Genomic DNA, 23,566 nt, shown 5'->3' on the forward strand with positions numbered 1-23,566 from the left:
ATTTCAGACTTTGATAAATATTTTAACAGATTGTAGGAATACCATAGAAGAAATCTTAATATAAAATTGTGAAGCCTTCAAGAGGGTAATATTTAAAAAACACAAAACTCTCAAAATGTTTGGGAAATTTACATCTACACATTGTGGCTGTCTTCTGTTATTTATAATGAGATTAATCTACCCATTGGATCAAAACTGCCTAAAAGGTTGGACCTTGGGCTGAATTTTGGTTGCTTAAGCCCAGTTCTAGTTCAGACAGGGTATGAAAAGTGAAGCAAGTAGAACTCATGGATTGAGTAATGGCTCCAAACAATGAGTATAATTTTAAAAAAACACACCAGTAGGGGGTCCTCGGTTCATTACAAGCACACCTTGGCAAAACCACTATTTGTGGTGGCTATGCCCCATTTAATCTTTGAGACTCTTTAGCAGCTGCCGGTTTGTCAGCCTGTCTCCATAAACATGATTGTTCTGTTAACTGCCGACTTGTCATTGGAAATACCCTACCACTGAACATCACAAATGTCCGGTAGCATTATAGTCACTAAGCATAGCAGATGTTGTGGGGAGCAGAGTGAGGCAATCTTTAAGATAGCTGGGCCATAGTTTTAAAGTTTGAGAGGAGGACTTTAGAGTAGACCTAGAGTAAGACTGACACTATGTGTGTGATTTCTGTTTAGAAATCTAAATCTAACACTGTTTAGACGGTGGGCCTCTGCATGCTGCACTAGCTGCAGCTTCAGAGGAACCTTTCAGGGGCCACCTCAGCAGTAATCCAGTCTAGAGATGACAAGTGCATCATAATACACTTGCTGTGGGTCCCAGATCTGTTTATGCCATTAGATCTAGAATCTGAAAGTTGCAGGTACATAGTATATATGCACATTTCTGTACACAATTATTATTGTACAGAAACTTAAACTGTAAGCTCTTTGGGGCAGGAGCTGTCTTTTTGTTTTGTTTGTACAGCACCTAGCACAATGGGGTCCTGGTCTATGATAGTTCTATACTCCTGGGGGAATTCTGCGCCACTGGGCATGCACAGAGTTTATGTCCTCCCCAGATTTCTTTGCTTCCCCGCAGAAGAATGGCTGTCTGACGGGGAAGCAAAGAGAAGCCACAAGAGTGGTCATGTGAACCTTTTCAGCAGTATGTTTCAGGTGCCCAGGACAGCCAGCAGAGAGGTAAATCACTGTGGGGAAGGAGGCAGGGCTGGGGAAGATCCAGCTGGTGGCTCCTACCTTGCACCAGGCTCAGCTACTAGTCCTAGCTGGACTGGGGAGGACAGGACTTCCTCTTTCCTTGCATGGCATCTGCGGCCAGGTCAGACCCATCCCCAGTTTTCTCCCCCAGCTGGAAGAAGCTCTGCAAACTCCTCCCCCACCCCCACTTCTTACATCCATTGCTTCACCCATCCTCTCAACCCCTGTGCGTTCAGACCCCCTCATACCCAGACCCTTCCACCTCACCTCGCCTCCCTGCACTCAGAACCCCCCTTCCCTTGATGAGCCCCACTCCCTCGGCACCTGGACCATCCCGACGAGCCACCCACACCCAGATCCTCACTCCTATCCCCCGCCGAGCTCTAACCCCCCCCACACCCACACCCCCCCCCCCGCTGAGCCCCAACCACCTTCACCTGGACTCCGCTGCAGAATCCCATTACTGTTGCACCCAGAACCCCCCAACAAGCCCCCGTGCATCCAGATCCCCCCCACACCTAACCCTCTCAACCCACACGTGGATCCACCCACACTAAGCCCCTCCACACTCAGATCCTGCTGTGCTGAGCCTGCCTGTCCACACCTGGTGCACCTGGCACAGAGGGGCTGGGCCCTGGGGTGTTTCTGGGGCAGGCCTGTCCTTGCACTGTGTCAGGGTTGGGTGCAGCCTCACTGCTGAGTCCATGTCCTGGGAGGAGCTACACAGTGATCTCCTACCTCTGTGCAGCCAGTGGCCTGCCAACCTGGAGCTTCCACATTTATTTGACAGATAAAATTTGCAGAATTTTAAAATATTGTGCACAGAATTTTTATTTTTTTGATGCAGAATTTTTAATTTTTGGCACAGAATCCCCTCCTCCAGTCAAAGGATTATAGTGAAAGTTCTTCCTCAGTCAAGACTGTAGCATCCTATAGTGAAAGTGAGATGGAGTAGCGGCAACTAAACCTTGGTCTTCACCGAATCAGAACTCTACCAATTGTGGTGTACTGGAACAGTCACATGTACACAGCTGTAAGGTAGCAGGAGGTGGAGTAGAAAAGGGCTGCTACTACCAGCATATAGAGTCATCATTACTGGGCTACTCTTAACAAAACATGTGTGCTGTTGGCTGGAGAAAGCATTGGACCTCCAGCCCTACCCCCGGTGATCCAGCATTGTCTGTTAGGGCTGGCATCTTTATCTTTCATGTGGTGGGGAGGCATTTAGTTAATCTGAAATGTACCCCAAAAGTGTTTTAATTCTTTCATTGTATTGGTGTACATAACACAATTGTTATAGCAATGACCATCAATATTCTTAATGAAGGCGTACGAAAGAAGCTTGAAATGTAGAGTGTGGATTTTAAGTGATTTTATTCCATTTTTCTTTCAAGACATTGAATTTTGGTACTGAATGCAATAATATCAAGAAGACTATGTAATAAATGCTAAGTTATTGAGCAGACATGGATTGTCCCCAGAAATTTATTGTAAATGAAAGAGCACTTACTGTTCTTTGGTATTCCTGGAATTGTTACTATAATTGGAAACGAGTTATGAGTTAAGTGTAGCAAAAGAGCAGTGTGTTGAAAAGCAATAGGTCTGACTTATTATGAGATTTACAAGAAGCCAGGGTAGGCTTTTTATTTTCCTTTCACATTTTAAAGCTGCGGTATAATTTTTATGCTTGATTATATATGTGCTTGTCAGAATTTTTAATTTTATGGCTTCACAAACATATTAAAATAGAGTATGTTCTGGTTATGAAGGACTCTTATCATAAAGAGTGTCTTTATCGTTAGGTAAGTTGCCATATTAAAATCCTTGCATTTAAATTCTATCTTTCTGTGCAGAAATAATTATTGGCTTCTTTGCATATCCTAGTAATCTTCTCCTTTATTTTCCCTTCTCAAAACCTTGTTATTAGTCAGGGATGTGTCTGGAAACTCTAATTAGGAATTAACAAGGTTTGTGAATGGAAAGTGCGTGTGATTTACTTGCTAACGTCTGCTACATTGCCATTTTGTATATTTATGTTTGGTAGTATTCAAAATTTGCTAGCCACTTCCAAACACAAAGGGAAGATACACTAGATAGAATGTCCGACATGCTCAGGTGTGTGTCAGAACTAAGCTGTAAGGGATACCAAGCTACATTAAAGTCTGTGGATTGGTATAGGTATAGGTTTGAGCTCTAATACTGCTGCAGCAAAAAGAATGATCTTTTAGCTCAAGTGTGTGTTTAGAGGAAATGCCGGACACAAGTGGAAGGATCTGCTCATGGCCCGCACCATGGATAGTGGTGTGATATGGTGAACAGAAGTCTGTTACCTTGAGGATGGGAGTTATTTTGTAGGCCATCCCCAAAACGCTGATGTTGCCTTTGGAGATTGCCACAGGGAAGAATAGCCGGGGAAATACATGCGACCACACTGTTGCTTATATAATTCTTATAAATTAAACAAGTTCTCCTTCAATTCAGAGCAGCCCTACTGATTCAGGCCACATAAATCATTGGCTCAGTTCCTTGCTGAATGAAATTCCTCAGAAATAAATATAATCCCTGCATTTGATGTTCACTCACTTGAGTAATTTCCTGTATTTTGCACAGTCCACTTGAGGATTTGCCATTTTTATTTTTGCTTGCCAGAAATTGCATCTACGTTAGGGTTCCAGTCCTACATGCCTTGTGCCAAGATTGACTGGACATCCCAGTTTACAGGGACAGTCCCAGGAGTTCTGGCTGGCAAAGTCTGAGGCATTTAGGGTGGGATTCACAAGGGGAATTTAGGTGTCTAGATCCAGCATTTAGGCACCACTGGCATTCACAAAGCCCCCGCTCAGTTGCCACCTAACCTTGTAAGTCCATAAATTCACTAGGCATCTAAGTTTCTGCTGTTAAAGTCCCCAAGATGCCTAAATTTCAGCAACTGTACATTTATGCATCTGCCTAAGTCCTGTTACTGTCCAGGAGCTTGACATCTTAATCATGGGAGTGGCAGATTAGGTGGGGGAACACCTGTCTTCACTGCTGGGCCTGATCCAGTACATAGTCTCAGAACATGTCTAATGTCCCCTTCCATCAAAGCTTGCACAAGTGAGGGGGAGCAGGAGGTGTGGTGTGGTGGTGCCCCCCCTTATACTCTAGTCTAGTGGTTAGAGAGTACTCACCCAAGAGGTGGGAGACCCAAGTTCAAATCCCTGGTCCCCAGCCGGCAGGGAGGAGGTTTGAATCTGGGTCTCCCACCTCCTGGGTAAGTTTTCTAATGACTGGGCTAAAGGTTATGGGGCAGGGGGGAACCTCTGCTTCCTTGGTGTTTCTTGAAAAAGTGTTGACCTGATTTAAGTACCTAACTCCAGGAGATGGTTCATCATTGTGAATCTCGGGTGGAGCTAGGCATCTAAAAGTCCTTCTCCTCTGCATTTTCTATTGGCTATTTTAGGCAGCTCCCTGCTCAGCATGTTGGCTTTTGTGAATCCCCTTCTCAGGCACCTAACTCTCCCATGCATTGTACAGGGAGTCTGGATGCCTAACTCGGGGTTGTGAACTCTCCTAGGCAGCAAGAGTGCCTACAGGTTAGGTGCTGCAGTGCTGAGCATAGCAGTGTCCCTCTTGTGAATCCCGCCTTTAGTCACCTGTCCCACTGGGGTTGCTATGATTCAGGTTTCCCTTCTCTCTCAGTACACGTTAGTCACCTCTCTGCTGTTTTAAGTGCTGCACAGCTGAATTGTGTTCTGAAGAACAGCTCCATGATCTATAGACCTCTTCACAATGAGGGAGAGGATCACAGATTCTAACTGGAAGAAAGGGTGATAGGAGTCCAGTGAGAACTGGGGAAGGATTTTTTTCTTGAAGAGAATAACTTGGTAAGAAGGAAAAGGAAAGGAGAACTGGGGGAGGAAAACTGTAGGGACTGGAGATGGGGAAAACTGGGGAAGAGGATAAGAACTGAAAGGGTAAGGGGGAGAGAAAAAAGGCAGATTTTGAGGAATGGGAGAAAAATGGGTGGGGAAACCTTTGCAATTTTTTTCATGTCAGTACTAGGTTGAAAGAAGAAGAGAGAAGGGTTATGATTGGAGGGAAAGGTTAAAAAAAAGCAAGAAGAAGTGAAATCAGAACACCCTAAAGAAGGAAAAGTGATAATAGAGACAGAAGAAGAGAGATAAGGATAAAGTTGAAATCTGTTGTGGAGAGATCAAAAAGAGAAGAGACTGGCTTAAAAAATACACTAAGGAGGGTGGAGCATAAGAGAAAATCCTGCTTGAATATTAGACTCTTCAGAGAAAGGAAGAATGGACAGCATCAAGAACATTTTGGGTGCTACCAAAATACAAATAATAAATAAGAGATGAGGCAGTGTCCCCTGGTTTTTGGTTTTGTAAATGGTTAGTCAGTGCAACCAGAGCTCCCATGGGCTCGAATGGGAGCGCCAGGTCCACAAAATGTCTTGGATATGCTCCTAGCTGTTTTTTAGTAGTTACATTTGAGATGGGACTTTCATTCTAAAGGCCTGATGCAAAGCACATTGAAGTCAGTGGAAAGATTCCCACTTAATGCAGTTGATTGAATGTCCATATATTATGTGGCTTATAAAACTTCTCAAAACAGCTCCCTTTTGAGTTGACATTTCTTCTCCTTGTTCCCAGACAGGGTTGAATTGCTTCTGGAAAGTTTGAAGAAAATCCATTCTACTGTTTTGGAAGACCAGACATTCAGATAAATGCAGGTGTGTTTTTTTTATGAAATACTTATGGAGGCTATATTTTTTGGCTTTCATTTGTAATGGAATTAGACTTCATTTAGAACTCCCCCCACAATAAAACCTGGGTTCTTTGTCAGTTATAAGAACATAAGAATGGCCATACTGGGTCAGACCAAAGGTCCATCCAGCCCAGTATCCTGTTTACCGACAGTGGCCAATGCCAGGTGCCCCAGACGGAGTATGTTAGGTATGTTAGCAACAAGAAAAAAGTCAAGGAAAGTGTGGGCCCCTTACTGAATGACGGAGGCAACCTAGTGACAGAGGATGTGGAAAAAGCTGATGTACTCAGTGCTTTTTTTGCCTCTGTCTTCACGAACAAGGTCAGCTACCAGACTACTGCACTGGGCAGCACAGCATGGGGAGGAGGTGACCAGCCCTCTGTAGAGAAAGAAGTGGTTCGGGACTATTTAGAAAAGCTGGACGAGCACAAGTCCATGGGGCCGGATGCGCTGCATCCGAGAGTGCTAAAGGAGTTGGCAGATGTGATTGCAGAGCCGTTGGCCATTACCTTTGAAAACTCATGGCGATCCGGGGAAGTCCCGGATGACTGGAAAAAGGCTAATGTAGTGCCCATCTTTAAAAAAGGGAAGAAGGAGGATCCAGGGAACTACAGGCCAGTCAGCCTCACCTCAGTCCCTGGAAAAATCATGGAGCAGGTCCTCAAGGAATCAATTCTGAAGCACTTAGAGGAGAGGAAAGTGATCAGGAACAGTCAGCATGGATTCACCAAGGGCAAGTCATGCCTGATTAATCTAATTGCCTTCTATGACGAGATAACTGGCTCTGTGAATGAGGGGAAAGCAGTGGACATGTTGTTCCTTGACTTTAGCAAAGCTTTTGACACGGTCTCCCACAATATTCTTGCCAGCAAGTTAAAGAAGTATGGGCTGGATGAATGGACTATAAGGTGGATAGAAAGCTGGCCAGATTGTCAGGCTCAACTGGTAGTGATCAATGGCTCCATGTCTAGTTGGTAGCCGGTATCAAGTGGAGTGCCCCAAGGGTTGGTCCTGGGTCCGATTTTGTTCAATATTTTCATAAATGATCTGGAGGATGGTGTGGATTGCACCCTCAGCAAGTTTGCAGATGACATTAAACTGGGAGGAGAGGTAGATACGCTGGAGGGTAGGGATAGGATACAGAGGGCCCTAGACAAATTAGAGGATTGGGCCAAAAGAAATCTGATGAGGTTCAACAAGGACAAGTGCAGAGTCCTGCACTTAGGACGGAAGAACCCCATGCACCGCTACAGACTAGGGACCGAATGGCTCGGCAGCAGTTCTGCAGAAAAGGACCTAAGGGTTACAGTGGATGAGAAGCTGGATATGAGTCAACAGTGTGCCCTTGTTGCCAAGAAGGCCAATGGCATTTTGGGATGTATACGTAGGGGCATTGCCAGCAGATCAAGGGACGTGATCGTTGCCCTCTATTCAACATTGGTGAGGCCTCATCTGGAGTACTGTGTCCAGTTTTGGGCCCCACACTACAAGAAGGATGTGGAAAAATTGGAAAGCATCCAGCGGAGGGCAACAAAAATGATTAGGGGACTGGAACACATGACTTATGAGGAGAGGCTGAGGGAACTGGGATTGTTTAGTCTGCGGAAGAGAAGAATGAGGGGGGATTTGTTAGCTGCTTTCAAGTACCTGAAAGGGGGTTCCAAAGTGGATGGATCTAGACTGTTCTCAGTTGTAGCTGATGACAGAACAAGGAGTAATGGTCTCAAGTTGCAGTGGGGGAGGTTTAGGTTGGATATTAGGAAAAACTTTTTCACTAGGAGGGTGGTGAAACACTGGAATGCGTTACCTAGGGAGGTGGTGGAATCTCCTTCCTTAGATATTTTTAAGGACAAGCTTGACTGAGCCCTGGCTGGGATGATTTAGTTGGGGATTGGTCCTGCTTTGAGCAGGGGGTTGGACTAGATGACCTCCTAAGGTACCTTCCAATCCTGATATTCTAACCTAACAGGTAATGATCAGTGATCTCTCTCCTGCCGTCCCTCTCCACCCTCTGACAAACAGAGGCTAGGGACACTATTCCTTACCCATCCTGGCTGATAGCCATTAATGGAGTTTTAACCTCCATGAATTTATCCAGTTCTCTTTTAAACCCTGTTGTCATCCTAGCCTTCACAACCTCCTGAGGCAAGGAGTTCCACAGGTTGACTGTGTGAAGAACTTCCATTTATTTGTTTTAAACCTGCTGCCCATTAATTTCATTTGGTGGCCCCTAGTTCTTATATTATGGGAACAAGTAAATAACTTTTCCTTACTCACTTTCTCCAGACCACACATGATTTTATAACCCTCTATCATATCCCCCCTTAGTCTCCTCTTTTCCAAGCTGAAAAGTCCTAGCCTCTTTAATCTCTCCTCATAAGGGACCCATTCCAAACCCTTAATCATTTTAGTTGCCCTTTTCTGAACCTTTTCTAATGCCAGTATATCTTTTTTGAGATGAGGGGACCACATCTGTATGCAATATTCAAGATGTGGGCGTACCATGAATTTATAGAAGGGCAATAAAATATTCTCTGTCTTATTCTCTATCCCTTTTTTAATGATTCCTAACATCCCGTTTGCTTTTTTGAGTGCCGCTGCACACTGCATGGACGTCTTCAGAGAACTATCCACGATGACTCCAAGATCTTTCTCCTGATTCGTTGTAGCTAAATTAGCCCCCATCATATTGTATGTATAGTTGGGGTTATTTTTTCCAATGTGCATTACTTCACATTTATCCACATTAAATTTCATTTGCCATTTTGTTGCCCAATCACTTAATTTTGTGAGATCTTTTTGAAGTTCTTCACAGTCTGCTTTGATCTTAACTATCTTGAGCAGTTTAGTATCATCTGCAAACTTTTCCACCTCACTGTTTACCCCTTCTCCCGATCATTTTTGAATAGGATTGGTCCTAGGACTGACCCTTGGGGAACACCACTAGTTACCCCTCTCCATTCTGAAAATTTACCATTTATTCCTACCCTTTGTTCCCTGTCTTTTAACCAGTTCTCCATCCATGAAAGGATCTTCCCTCTTATCCCATGACAACTTAATTTACATAAGAGCCTTTGGTGAGGGACCTTGTCAAAGACTTTCTGGAAATCTAAGTACACTATGTCCACTGGATCCCCCTTGTCCATATGTTTATTGACCCCCTCAAAGAACTCTAATAGATTAGTAAGACATGATCTCCCTTTACAGAAACCATGTTGACTTTTGCCCAACAATTTATGTTCTTCTATGTGTCTGACAATTTTATTCTTTACTATTTTTTCAACTAATTTGCCTGGTACTGATGTTAGCCTTACCGGTCTGTAATTGCCGGGATCACCTTTAGAGCCCTTTTCAAATATTGGCGTTACGTTAGCTATCTTCCAGTCATTGGGTACAGAAGCTGATTTAAAGGACAGGTTACAAACCATAGTTAATAGTTCCGCAATTTCACATTTGAGTTCTTTCAGAACTCTTGGGTGAATGCTATCTGGTCCCGGTGACTTGTTACTATTAAGTTTCTCAATTAATTCCAAAACCTCCTCTAGTCTAACTCTACTATTGTGGTTTCCTTCCAAACAGTGTTCGTAATGCAAGGTGCTATTTCTGATTTTGTCATATGCATATGTAGCACATTCCAATTTTAAGGACATTGTATTAAAACTGTTTAGTGCTAATGTTACATTTTGAGGGGTGGAAAAAGCAATTGTTTATTTTAGTATGGCACATCGAGTCTAAGAAAAGTGTGTTACAAACATTTAGTTGCTCTAGCTGCTTTTAACATATTCAGCTGAAAAAGCAAGGTAGATGCCTTAAAGAAATTGACTAAAAATTAATCTATATTATTTTTTAGCTGGTAGGTTGTGATCCCAGGTTGGTGTTACTAAAAGTAATTGGGAATGGGGGTATTGCAAGACATTGGGAATTTTATTACAATTCTAAAGCAAAGAAAATAAAATTTCCAGAATAACTTTGTGGTGGCCAAAACTTCAATGTAGGTGGACATATGGGGCAGGAGCATTGTTGCCATTGATACATTACTTTACTATTACTTATATTTTAATAAGGGATCACCAAACTGAAAAGGTTGAGAAACCATAATTATATTCAGAAGCCTACTTAAGTGAAGGGTTACTGAAATAATTTTCACTTATTGGGCCTGAACAAAAACTTCAATCTTAGCACCCCAGCCTGAGACCTGAATATGGCTTCAGCTCTGAGTGAAATAGAAAACTTGTCATCACGTTTTTTCTGTGAATTTGTTTCCTCTCTGAATGCAGTATCTAAACGTAAAAGAAGATTGCAAAGCCATGGCTTTCTGCGCAAAACTGAGAAACTCAAAAAAGAGCGAAGTGACCACAGAAGCTCAAGAGCAAGGATTGGAAATATTATTCTATTTGCAAGAGAAGCCTCCCATTCGGTACACCGGTGGCGAATATACAGCAGAAAACCTGTGCATTGAAGCTGCCCAGAAGTGCTGTGAGTGTTGCAGTATTCAGCTATGTTCTGAATTACTAAGACAAAATGTATCATAAATAAATTCATCCCTCTCTGGTCATGCAAAAATACTCATGGGGTAGGGTCAGGGCTAGAAAACTTTAAGGGTCCTCTTGTGGAATTCTTTTTTGATTATTTCATGGGGAGAAGGGAGAATGAGACTTTCCTCTGCAGAAGAGCTCTTGGTTCTCTACCTAGAATCCAAGGATCCTAGAGGAATGGCAAAAAGCCATGACCCTCCACTCCAGTACTGACACTTCATTTATCATTGACTTTAACCTGAACAGGATTAGGCTGTCTTTCAAGAGGTATCCTATTACACAGTTAAACAAGGCTATTTTCAGTGTAACATACCAGTTGGAAAACCTGTTGAGAAACACTTTCTGTAGTACCAAAGCACATAGATTCAGAAGATGGCAGTTGGGCTAACTGACAAAATAACCATTCCCTACTCTCCCTGATACTTATCTCATCGTGTTACTTGTTTTTCCCACTCTCATCATGTGTATGGTCATTAGAGTGTACAATACTAGTGTACTGTAAAGTGAGATTAGAATTAAGCACAATTCAAGTTATATAGACATTTGCAACAAAAAGTGTATCAGTGTCTTCCACTATGGTCTCAGCTCATCAAAATACTGAAACAGATGAGTAAGCCGTTGAAGTCAAAGAAATTTAAGCCCATGTTAAAGTGCTTATATGAAATGCGACCTATGTAACTAGGGCCCGATTATCTTTTTGCTTACACCAGTTTTACACTCCACTGTCTTCAGCTGAGTTATTTCTGACATACTTTGATATGAGGGGAGATTCAGGCCCTTTAATCAGGCTCTTATTTATGACTAAGTCTGTACACAACTTCCCTGAAGCTTCAAAATAAAAAAAGGTTAGGTTCCACCCCCCCATTTTTGGGGTTCAGACATCTAGTGCCCTCCTCCTCTGTTTCACTCAGTTACTCTACCCTTTCTTAAGGATGCGGGTAAGGGAAATCTCAGGGTCAAACTTCATCAAATATATATTCAAGTTGGCTGCTAATGAAAATCATTTATGATAAATTACTGCAGATACTTAAATCCATTTATTATTTATGTTAATAGGTTAAAAGCTGTCAAATGCCTCTCTGTGTATTTATTCTAACACGCACACTGTCCATTGCCAGTAACTTCTGATGTCTAATTTCTAACCGCATCTAGTTAGAGTTGCAAAATCGTCAAAGTGTGTTTGATGGAGTAAGGTTTTCCTTAGGGAACCTCCTTCCACCTTCTTTTATGCTAGCTAGGCCCATAGGAGATACCTGATTTATAGGTCAAAAAGTCCTATTTGTTTTAATTCCTTTCAGTAAGGCTCTGAAGCTAGTCTCTGTTGTAAATGAGTGATATGGTGATATATCATCAATATGCCTTCAGTGCTGCTGGATTACATGAGAGAGCAGCGAGTATCCTGCCCCACAGTATATAATTGTACAGTTGGCGTAGTCAGCATTTATTTTCCTCAATATTTTTGGAATTAAGAAAGCATTTATTTGAGAATGGATTCAGTAAAAACTGAGCGAGAAGCTCAGGATTTGGCCCTGATTCAGGAAACACTTAAGCACAAGCTTTGGTGCTGTCCCAAGTAGAGATGCCTTCCTGGTGTACAGGGCCCCTGTGATGTATATGCTGCCAGATAGTGCTCTCTTCTTTTATTGACAAGGAAACCCAAAACAGAGAAATTAGATGGCTTCATCCCTATGAAGACACTGTAACCTGTTTTTGTAGTATTTTGTTTCATTAAAAACAAACAACATAGAAACGGCAAGTCAACTGTAGTGTTTTGTTGGAAAACCCTGTGGTGGATTAGTAAACTCAGATGGGACAGTGACATCACTTGCTTTCCTGCCCTTCAACTGAAGGAAAGGGCATGTTTTGGTTTTAGCAAAACAAACCCAAGAACCAAATCACAGAATTTTGAACAGTTTTAGTAGTACACCCCCTCTCCTGCGAGCTGTCGAAAGTGCAGTTCAGATTTCAGTTTGTGAATTCATTAATTTATTTTTTCTTTTTAATAGCTGTATCTCCATTGTGCCACAATCTCTTTGCTCTATTTGAGGAGAGTAAAAAACTCTGGTATGCACCAAACCATGTCTTCAAAATAGATGACAAGACAGCACTCCGGCTCCATTATCGCATGAGGTATGTTGGGACAAATGAACGATGGATTATTTCAAGATTCCAGTGTGCATTTTTTTCCAAGAAGTGTGTGGCTAGTGTAACACTTAGAGCTGAACTCAGTTTAAAACAAAAAACCCTTCCAGCAAAGTTGAGAGATTAACAACAGGAAAGGCTGAAAAGGTCTCCAGAATGTGTGCATTTGCTAGATAACCTTAAAACAACCCCAAACCACAAAGCTGTAAGTGACTGGACTAACTGAAAATTCACCGTGCAAATGGCTGAGAACCATGGTCATATCGCAATATTCTGTATTTCTGTAGCACTTTCCATCTGAGGTGTTCCAAGTGCAACTATTAATGAATTTTGCTTCACAAAATATCCCTGTGAGGTAGGAAAATACTGTTGTTATTCCTGTTGTATACACTGAGAAACTGAGGCACTGAAAAGTTAAGGGCCAAATTCTGTGTCTCCCCCTACACAGGGTAGGGGTTTCAAAATCGTTCAGCATTGGCTTAGCTTGGCTCCCATTGGATTCCCATCAACTTAAATGGGAGCAAAGTCATGCCAGTGCTTTTGAACACCCACTCTTAGCTCCCAGGGGAACTGGTGCAATTCCATGGTGGGATGGGAGAGAGCACAAGGAAAATACACAACTCTGTGCAAGGGATCTGCACATCATCAGGTTGTACTTTATTGGCAATTCCTGAGCCACAGCACATGGGGGCTGGTGGACGTGTGACTCCATGGATACCCCAACCATTCCTCTTAGAGGAGATGGCATGCAGCTGTAGGAGCTACTGGGGAGCAGTTTCACCATCACTTTGCAGCCTAGGGAAGGATTTCTTCCCCTTTGGATTTGGTAGAAATTCTAGTACAGATCCCATTCATTTTTCTTCCCTGTTGTTTTCATGTTAATTGTTTCCCCTCTTGTACCAATACAGTTACTATTCAACGTCCTGTACACTGAAAGTGAGGCCCTTCAATTTCAGTTTTTACCTGCTTTTGCAGAAAAGTTCCTAGGTGTTACGAAAGTCATTATTTTTGTTTTTACATATAATTTGAATTTTGTAAGTGCTGGAACTCCTCAGACCTGGCTCCTCCCTCCAGAAGAAGAGAGGGCAGCTTGGAAACCAGGGTACTGAGCCTCCGTGTCTCCTTCCAGTGCGGGGAGCTGGGTCAGAAGTACTGGAATGACGCAAGCGCTGGTGTACATGTTGTTGGCAGTCTCATACCTACTACATACACATTACCGGCTTTACATGATAGCACAATAGTTATTATCATTCAAAGCAAATTAAAGTTAGTTAATGCCTTTTCCTGTTAAAATGAGTTGAAAAAAACAAAACAAAACTGTATCCAACAGAACATAAGGGTTTTTTGGAAAGTTGCATAAAAAAAAAACAGGAAACAAGAGTGATATTTCCCCAGAAAACGGCGCAGTTAATTTTTGTACTGAGTTTTATCTGTTTTTAAATATTTGTAATAAACCCTGATAAATTCCTGGGAAATCTTAAAATAAAAACTGAAAATGAAGAACCTTCATTACAATCTAGAGAACAAGTTTTATCTTGAGGAATAAATTTTTCCAGACTGTTGGTCATTCTGGCATTTTCCAAGGGCAAGAGCACAACTAGTTGGGTCCCTGTTAGCTCCACTAGGCACATCTCTTAAGAACATACATTTATATACCAACATTTCCTGTTTAACTTGTCATTTTACTAAAAGCAAAACCACAATCTTTTGAATTCATCTTGAGACTGGGGAAAAAATTGGCTGTAATTTGTTTGTGTGCAATGTTGCATATTTAAGTACTTATCTGAATATTTGCACCTATGCTTCATGAATTGTCACATGCACATAGTGGTGATAGAACTTACATGTGCAAACCTCCATTGTTCCAAGAAAAATCTACACACACAGGCCACTTCACCTGCATGGAGAAAAGTGCACACACTGGTAATGTAAATGCAGGCCAGGATAAGGCCCCTTTGACAGTATGACTCTTCGAAGTTTAAGTGGGGTAGCTGTGTTAGTCTGTATCAGTAAAAACAACCAGGTGTCCTTGTGGCACCTTAGAGACTAACATGTGCTGTGTATTTATATCTGCTTACTGTATTTTCCACTCCATGCATCTGATGAAGAAGTGGGTTCTAGCCCACAAACGCTTATTCCCAAATAAATTTGTTAGTCTCTACGGTGCCACAAGGACTCCTTGTTTTTTTTTGAAGTTTAAGGAATTCTAATCCTGAATAAATCTGTACCATGTCACAGTTGCTTTTCTGATTGGAGAAGTTTGAGGGAAAGGGAATGTATGTTATTCAGGGAAATGATTGTAATGAACAAATAGGTCTTGGCTTTTCAGAGAATAACTTTAGTGATATGTATGTATGTTAGAAAAACACAAGATTACTATAATCTGGTCTGTTCTGTTGACAGGCCTTTTCTATAAGCAGTGCTAATATCTTAATGTAAACTAATCTGAGGTTTAAACTGTTGTTATTAAATGCAGTAGATTAACACCAGGTGATAATGGAATTGAGTGACTTGAATTGCTGCGAGAAGCTCTTGGGAATCTAATTGTCTCACAGAATATTAGTTGCTCTTATTTGCTTCAAGAGGTCAATCAGGTCAACCACATACCAGAAAAACCTTGTTGTTTTCTCGGTACAATAGGAACTCAGAGCAATTTCCCCTGATAGTGTTCTGTAATATTTCTGATGTGTAGTTTCTTCTTTTTAAAGGAAGAGCTTAATTTTATATTTATTTGTATCATATTCTATATAACATAAGAAAATTGCAATTCTAGGAATTTTAACCACTGACTCAAAGCATAATATTGTTTTTAACTAACCACATTGCATGACTATATTACTAATCCATAAAAAATAATTCCCCAAATAATCAGATTATATTTGTATGTTTCTGCTTTGGTGAGTCAATGGTGACAATTCCCAGAATTACTTCTTATTTCTGTTATATATTATTAAAGTTGCCTGGTAGTTCCCATTGTAAGACCTCGTTTTCAGTTGCTTGTAACTTTGCCAGACTTTAACCATTTTTGCTGAAATTTTCCATGCAAGGTGTCTACCTCAGGCTGATTTTTAATTTCAGCCAAAATTGTTCAGCCATTTCTGAGAACAAAACTAGACGAAAATATATTTTGACCATGTTAAAAAATTCTGGCAACATTTTCCCAGTGAAACTCTACCCAAATTATAAGTCTTTGAAAAGAAATTGCAGTTTGCATATGCTCAGCAGAGACTTCATCCACACTAGGCATGCTTTAGCCCAGGGCTGAGCAGGATTTTCCCTAAAAGTTGCAGCTCTGAGCTGCTGTAGGCCATGTTGGGTCCAAGCCTGGGCACTGGAACTAAGAACATGGAGACTGTGTTCTGTGCTATCAGTGACCTCCCTGCTGGGTGCAGGTAGTATGGAGGGGGAAGCTGCATGAACTTGAATGCAGAGGGGTAAGAGCTGGACTGGATAGGAGTAGATTGGGACAAAGAGCCTGGGAACTATGAGAGGAAACTGCAACTGTCTGGGCAAAGAGATTGTGTATAAACAAGTAGGAGAGGGGGAAGGAGGTGAGGGGAAACAAATCTGTTGAGGAGTTGGGGTATGGAGATAGGCAAAGAGACTCGGACTAGGAGCCGGGGGAATGCTGAGGTTGGACAAGGAGTCTGGTGAGAGGTTTGGGACTGAGAGCCAGTGGAGACTGGGAACGTGGCCTGGGTAGGGGGGAGAGGGTTGATTTAGAGGCTCGAGTGGGGGAAGAGAGATCAGATGAGGAGTCAGGTGTAGGGAGTGACTGGGACTTGGATAAGAAGCCTGAGGAGAGGCACCTGGGACTGGCAAAGTGAGGAGAATAGGACTGGGACAAGGAGCCAGTGGTGGTGGTGAAGAGACAGGACTGGACTAGCACTGGTTGGAAGGGATGGGGCAGAATGGGTCAAATTTGTTGGGATTGGACAGAAGAGCCTGTGCCCACTAGAACACCCTCCCCTTTAGAACTTGGAATGGAACCCAGAATTCCTGAGTCAGCTGTCAGCAAATATCTATGAAACTCAATGGCAAAGTGTGTATGTTGTCCCATCTAGGGCTGGGCCATATAGAGGATGACAACTCACTGCTGCTATCAGTTACTCCGTTAGCTTAAATGGCAGAGGGCTCTCTATAGGTTCTGACCCTGCTGATGACCCATATGGGGGGGCAGTATGATGCCATGTTATGGAATTTCTGTTTTTAATTTGCTTTTTAAAAAGCTTAGAAAAGTCATATGCAAATGCATTTAAAAGGACAGGTTGCAAAGTCAGTCCTTTGAAGAAACTAGTGTGTGATATCATTAATGACTGTATCATAACGGAATCACACAAGGAGTCTGAATTAAGGTTGGTATCTTTTAATTCTGGCATTTCCTGATTTCTGAGTGCTTAACTTTGCGACTTTGATTTTTTTTAAATATCATTTTTGTGTGTATAATATATATAAAAATATGATGAAAGTACATGGCTCAGTCATTCCAAATGCTTTAGGTGTTTAGGTTTCTGTGCCACTGTTGAAAGGTGCTAATTTGGGCTTTTGGTGGGTGTGATTTTTTTTCCCATATATAATCTGTCAATCTTCAGAGCACGTACATACATACCAGCTGCTTACACTTTAGCCCTATCTCATTTATACCTGGTTATATTTTAATAGGACTTTTTTACTACAGACTTTTTGAAGAACCCCTTTCCTAAGTCTACAACATAAGAAGCCACAATATTTTGTAGCATCCTGTTTAAATGGCACACAAGCTGATACAGAAAGAGTTGAATTATTCCAGTAATTAAATAGAACCTGCTGTTTTTTAAAATCATACTTTTTATTGTGTTTTTTTTCCATGAAAAGAAAGGTACAATATGTTTAAAAAATAAGCCTGTTTCTTTTTCTAAGAACAGAGCTGGTTGGAGCTTTTTGTATGAGAGGCAGGTTAGTCTTGTTGTTAAGGCACTTAATTGGGACTCGACTTCTGGGTCCAGTTTGCAGTTCTGCCACAGGTTTCCTGCGTGACCCTGGGCAAATCACTCAATATCTCTCTCTGCCTGAGTTTCTATCTGTAAAAAGGGGATAGTAATCTTTGCTTTCTCTTACCCTTTGTCTGCCTTGTCTGTTTAGATTGCACACTCTGCAGGGCTGGAACTCTCTCTTACTCTCTCTCTGTAGTGCCTATCATAATGGGGCCTGATCTTGGTTAGAACTTTTAGACACTGCTGAAATACAAAAGTCATTTTATATGTAAAGGCCCAAATTCTGACCTCCGTTAGAATACCAATACAGCCCTCCTCATCCACAGTTATTTTCAGGAATCACCAGAAAAATAATGGGGTTATTAACAATGATTAACAGTGTTTTTTTAATAAAAGTATAGAAAAAGTAATTGCCTGATATTAAGGGATAAGAAAACTCTCTCATGGGCCTTGTGTTTGGAATGTAAAAGTTCCAAACTGAGTTTTTTATATTCTTCATTATAGAAGTTCCTACTATGGCTGTGTGTGCACGCATTACCATTTCCCTCACACCATACCAGGCTTTTTTCAGGAGTTCATTAGATGGTCCAGGGGGAAGAAGAGTCGAAAACACAATATAGAATGTCTCAGCTCTGTATCAAGTTGTCCTTAAATTTGACCAATACTTTATTTGCTTCCTTTTTAGTTATTGGAGTATGATGCAGATAATTAAAACCATCTTTAATAGAAACACCCACTGAAATGTCAAAGGTCATTAATTTAATTAATCACTAAGGGCCTGATCCTGCTTTGAGCTTCACACACACAGACATCTGAGCAGAGCTCATTGCAGAATTGGGACCTAATTTCCCCCAATGCCCACTTGATTTGTGATGCCTATGAGAAATGATTCACAGAAGATTATTTTTAACGTATGTGATGAAAAGTAAGTTGTTTTGCTCCACCCTGCTGCTAACAAGCCTTTGCTGAGTAATTGTGTAAACTTATTGCTGCCCTTCCTTCCCTTTTCTCATTTTTGTTGTTGACTCCTTTGTTGTGTTATGTCTGAAATTGGACTAATTGGGCCACATTCTGTTTTTTTTGCACTCAAAGGCACTTTGCACATTTTGAACATTGTAAATTAATAATCCATAATAGGGTACAGTAATTCCCTTTTGAGTATTTTTGTGAAAAGTTTTTAGTTTTGTTCAACTGCCTGATTTACTGAGAATGTCACTGGCCTTTTCCACCAAACGAAACCCTTAACTTTATTTTAATGTAGCTTTATGCATGTGACCTTCTCTTCGGTACGTGCAGTAGCTATTGTAGTTTTCCATGTTCACTTGACCTTTAAGTACATTAAGATATCTAATCTTACCTCATTTCAACCACAAAATAGCGTTCTAAGGTTACTTGTCATGCAGGTTTAGACAGACAAATGCTGTTTAAAATTCTAAAGGTTGTCAAGGGTTTGCAGAAGTCCGTGTAACAAACAAGATGGCATTCAGCGTAAGTACTGACTTTCACCCCATTAGAAATTGTCGTTTCAGATCTCTATTAATGGGAGTCATTAGTAAACAGTGTTGAAGTAACAGTTGAATAAGGACTGGATCTGTACATGTTCAATATTTAACATTCTTACAGAGCACTCTGAAAACTTTGCACTTGGTTAAATTTGTTATATTCTTTTAAGTGGTAAGTATTTAATGAGCAAAGTAAGAATTATGGCAAAGGATGTGTTGATCCAGACCTGGTTTAACTAAGTTTTACTTAACTGAAAAAGTAAATATGGATTTTTAAAATGATTTCACCTTGCATCATTTAAACTGAGATGGTTTTAAAGGAGCTTAAGGTTGGGATAGGGTATGGAGGGAAGCATTAAGGCACCCAGCTCTCGTTCAGTTTCAGTGGGATTTGAATATCTCACTCTCTTTGGCTTCTTTGAAAATCCCAGCCTGAAGGTAACATTAGTAACATTCCAGCAGGCTAAGAAGTTTGTTTCAGATATGTTTTGTAAATTGATTGCATCACTTTAAAACTGGATTATTCAGATTAGTCTCACCCCTTCAATTCTGGCCTGATTTTTAGTAGCATATTTTCATGAATGCCAAGAGTTGGAGCTTTAATGGTTGGAACCACCAAAAATGAGAAATTCCAAGATATCATGTGATATACAACAATGGTCCTAGTTCAAGCAAATCTTCAGATAGTGGCAGCTAAAATCATTTTAAAATTGGTGTGTGTTTATATGGTGGGCTGCACAGGGAAGAGAGAGAATGGTGACTCAGGCTATTGTGATTTTAATGGCCAGTATTACCTACCAAAGCATAACATGAATGCTATATGCTGTTTGAACGTTGAAACTATCAGAGTTTAATAATATCACTTTTCAACTGGTCCCTTAGCCTGGAATGCTGTTTTGGCACAGGTCCAGGATTTTGGGCCAATGTAATATTTTACTTGAGAGTAGAAGGATGAAAGATGTTGACTTATTGCTAGACTTTTATTTTAAACAGTTTAAAAATAGGTATCCAAAATACACTGAGGCTCCCCTCAGTTTTTAAAGTTCATCACTCTTTTTCTCAAGGTATTATTTTATGAACTGGCATGGGACAAGTGAAAATGAGCCCTCAGTCTGGAGGCATTCTCCGAAAAAACCAAAGAATTTCTATGAGAAGAAATTACTGCCAGATGGAACTCCTATCCTTGACACATCTCCAAAGAAACAAAAGAATTCCTATGAGAAGAAACTAGTGCCAGACGGAACCCCTATCCTTGATGCAAATTCGCTAGAATACCTCTTTGCACAGGTAAAAAAACATAAAACATAAAAATACCTCTTTGCACATTGTATAAAAAACCCTTAAGCCATTTCTCCTGTGGTTGGAATGGTTATATGCTTTATATGTGCTTGCATAAAACTGTCCCTTTCTCATGTTTTAAGGAACAATCTTCCCATAGAAATTAAAGGGAGAGATCCACCTCATTTATCCGTGTATGATTATATCTTATGGTATATTTTCTGATGCTTTGTCCAGTCTGGTTTTAAAATGTCCAAAACCATGGAGCTTCCACCTTTTCTCTTGTAAAGCTATTCCTCAGTCTAAAAGTGCAACCTCTGCTAGTCAACAGATAACAACATCAGGGTAATTTGGAACAGCTTGCATATCTTACTTCTAAAAAAAATTGTATGGAGTTAAAACCTTTGGCAGAGTCCTGATAACAAATTACTCAATCACAAGCTGGATTTGTTTATTTGTAGTTCACTTTTCCCTATCTGCTGTCTCTGGTTTTTTTTTTTTGTATTTATTTTTAAAGAGTGTAAGCACTTTGAGGCAGGGATCCTGTCTTCTTACAGTACCTAATACATTGCTGCCAGAAAACAAAATATAATGTTGGTAGGAGAAATTGACTATACAGAGGAAACAGGGAAATAGACCATTCATAGAGACTGAATTGGTGGAGTGCTATGAAATGCACAAAGTAAACAAACTGGAAAAAAAAATAAGGAACATTTTATTGTTAACATCTTTATGGTACTCTTAGGTGTTAATTGTAACTATAGTGGCTACAAAATTTTCAGACAGAAGTGTGACTTTCAAAGCTGACTGTCTGTTTTTAGAAGCAAGATAAATCTGAAGAGAGCTGTTAGGGTGATAGTGTGTTGCTTAGCTGTGAAACCATAATAAAGAAAATACAACATAAACTACAGCTGCATGAACATCTGAGAAATCACTTTTGAAGGAAACAAGAGAACTGCATAAAATATATGGAGCAGAGATTTTTTTAAGGGGCATCACCCCACAATGTTTTATTCATTAAATGATCAGACATATGTCACAGTGTAGCATCGTCTGTGTAACTATTGCTTGAAAACCTTTATAATCAGGTTTATTTAAATAGCTCTTTATTTGGTTACTGTGGAAAAAAGGATGTGCATTACACTTTTGGATGGGTCATCGCCCTGGAAAACATTAGCAGACAGTGTTACAGTGTTAACAAAATGGTATTTTGGGGGACTACCATTTTTTTAAAAAGTGGAGTATAAAAATCCCAACTCCAGTATAAGTGAGAAAAAATATCACTGCCCTGAAGAATTTACAATCTGATCTTTAAGATGTGATTCAAGGAGTAACAGAGTGATGAGGCGAGGAAGGACAAAGTTAATGAAATAAGATCATGGCTATTCTGTACTAGATGGTAAATATCTACATGGTGCTACAAAGGTTTATTTTCTACAGTTATTTTTTTAGGCAACACTGAGGAGTGGGGGTCTTTGGAATGATTTGAGTGGGATGTGTACACCAGTGTAGGTCCCAGTCTTGCAATGAGATGCACAAGTGATCCCCTGTGACCACAGTGAGTCTCATTGAAGTCACTGGAGCTCTGCAGGTACACAAGTGTACCTGCACGTGTCACAGTGGAGGACTGGGGCTTTAGTGACCATCTAAGTATGATCTCTTTCTGTGCTACAGAAACTGCCATTGGAAAAAAACAAACCTTTTTTGTTTGGCACCGTTGTTGCTGCTTAGTCTCAAGATTTTAAAAGACAAGATTTGTAGAGTGAGGGTGGCCTGGATGCATCTTTATTTGTTCCATTTTATATGTCTATATCCAGGAGAAGGCAGCCCTTCCTGTTTTGGAAGGCTCTGCTGCTGCTTGTGTAGGGCTATGATTTTGTTGACCCTGTTAGTATACAGAAGATAGACTATTGCAAACATTTTTAAAGCAACTTGTTCTCTTTGCTTCCCATTAAGGGACAGTATGATTTGGTGAAGTGCCTGGCACCAGTTCGAGACCCAAAAAATGATCAGGAGGTTCATGAAATTGAAAATGAATGTCTGGGAATGGCTGTCCTTGCAATCTCTCACTATGCCATCAAAAAAAACATGAAGCTGCCAGAACTTCCCAAGGATATCAGGTTAGTCAGTATAACTCTACACTCCGCACAGTGTATGCTACTGCCGTCTTCTGGATAAAATATTAGACCTGCTGAAATGTGTATGGACACCTTGCCCTCCAGTGGCTGATCCGACAGAGGATATAAGCCAGTGATGGGCAACCTTCTGCCCATGGGCTGCATGCGGCCCGTCAGGATAATCCGCTGGCGGGCCGCCAGACAGTTGGTTTACATTTGCATGGCCGCCCGCAGCTCCCATAGCCACGGTTCACCGTTCCCGGCCAATGGGAGCTGTGGGAAGCGGCGCAGGCCGCAGGGACGTGCTGGATTCTGCTTCCCGCAACTCCCATTGGCCGGGAACGGTGAACTGCGGCCACTGGGAGCTGTGGGCGGCCGTGCAAATGTAAACAGTCTGGCAGCCTGCTAGCGGATTACCCTGATGGGCCACATGCAACCCGTGGGCCGCAGGTTGCCCACCACTGATATAAGCCCTGATGTTACTACAGCTAAAAGCAATTCTTTTTTAGCCCTTGTGGTAAGGATATGTAATTAGAAGATGCCCTTGAGTTCTGTTACCTGCTGGCTACAGTGAATTTTATGAAGCCACAGCATAAGTGAAAACCATAAAAGTCCTGAGTATTGATGGAATCCATATAACTTCAGCGTGTCAGTTGTTATAGCAATAGATGATTCAGAAGTAGTACTTTTATTAACTAGTAGGCTGCCAATGGTAAATTGAACATCATAACCTTTAAATCTATTTTAGTAATGTTTTAGTTTCATGTAGTGTAGTCAAATTTGCTTTTCTTACCACTTCGTGTTAGTTAATGGTATATTGTGATTTTAATTTCAGTTTGCAATATAATTAAATATATTTTCTTGATTATAATTACAACTCTGTTTAAGTAGGTAGTTATAATGTTAGTTTCTTGCCCAAGCAAATGTCAGTTTCTCAAAGGCTATATCAAAGGTTAAGGTCAAAATTCTCAAAAGTTTACGGCCATATTTAGGCACCTAAAAATGTGGCTCGAGTGGCAGAGGCTGTGGAGTACCCACCATTTCTCTTGATTTCAT

The 23,566-nt window shown here is 41.0% G+C and overlaps 1 protein-coding gene across 3 annotated transcripts in view; it reads left to right on the forward strand.

The window, feature by feature from the left end:
• Window positions 1-23,566, forward strand: part of JAK1 (Janus kinase 1) — a gene marked incomplete at its 5' end in the record, with an annotated part of 110,096 nt that overhangs the window by 51,943 nt on the left and 34,587 nt on the right. Inside the window, 5 exons of one of the 3 annotated variants that reach the window (XM_084637583.1) lie at window positions 5,849-5,928; window positions 10,241-10,439; window positions 12,505-12,628; window positions 20,180-20,402; window positions 22,350-22,513. In XM_084637583.1, the coding sequence (XP_084493709.1) occupies window positions 5,923-5,928; window positions 10,241-10,439; window positions 12,505-12,628; window positions 20,180-20,402; window positions 22,350-22,513 (716 nt within the window). Of the gene's footprint in view, window positions 1-5,848; window positions 5,929-10,234; window positions 10,440-12,504; window positions 12,629-20,179; window positions 20,403-22,349; window positions 22,514-23,566 lie in introns of those variants that run through there. The other 2 variants (XM_084637584.1, XM_084637585.1) reach the window with 2 other exon arrangements.

Source organism: Lepidochelys olivacea, assembly GCF_965140295.1.
Source record: "Lepidochelys olivacea isolate rLepOli2 genome assembly, chromosome: 8".
Lineage (NCBI taxonomy): Eukaryota > Metazoa > Chordata > Testudines > Cheloniidae > Lepidochelys > Lepidochelys olivacea.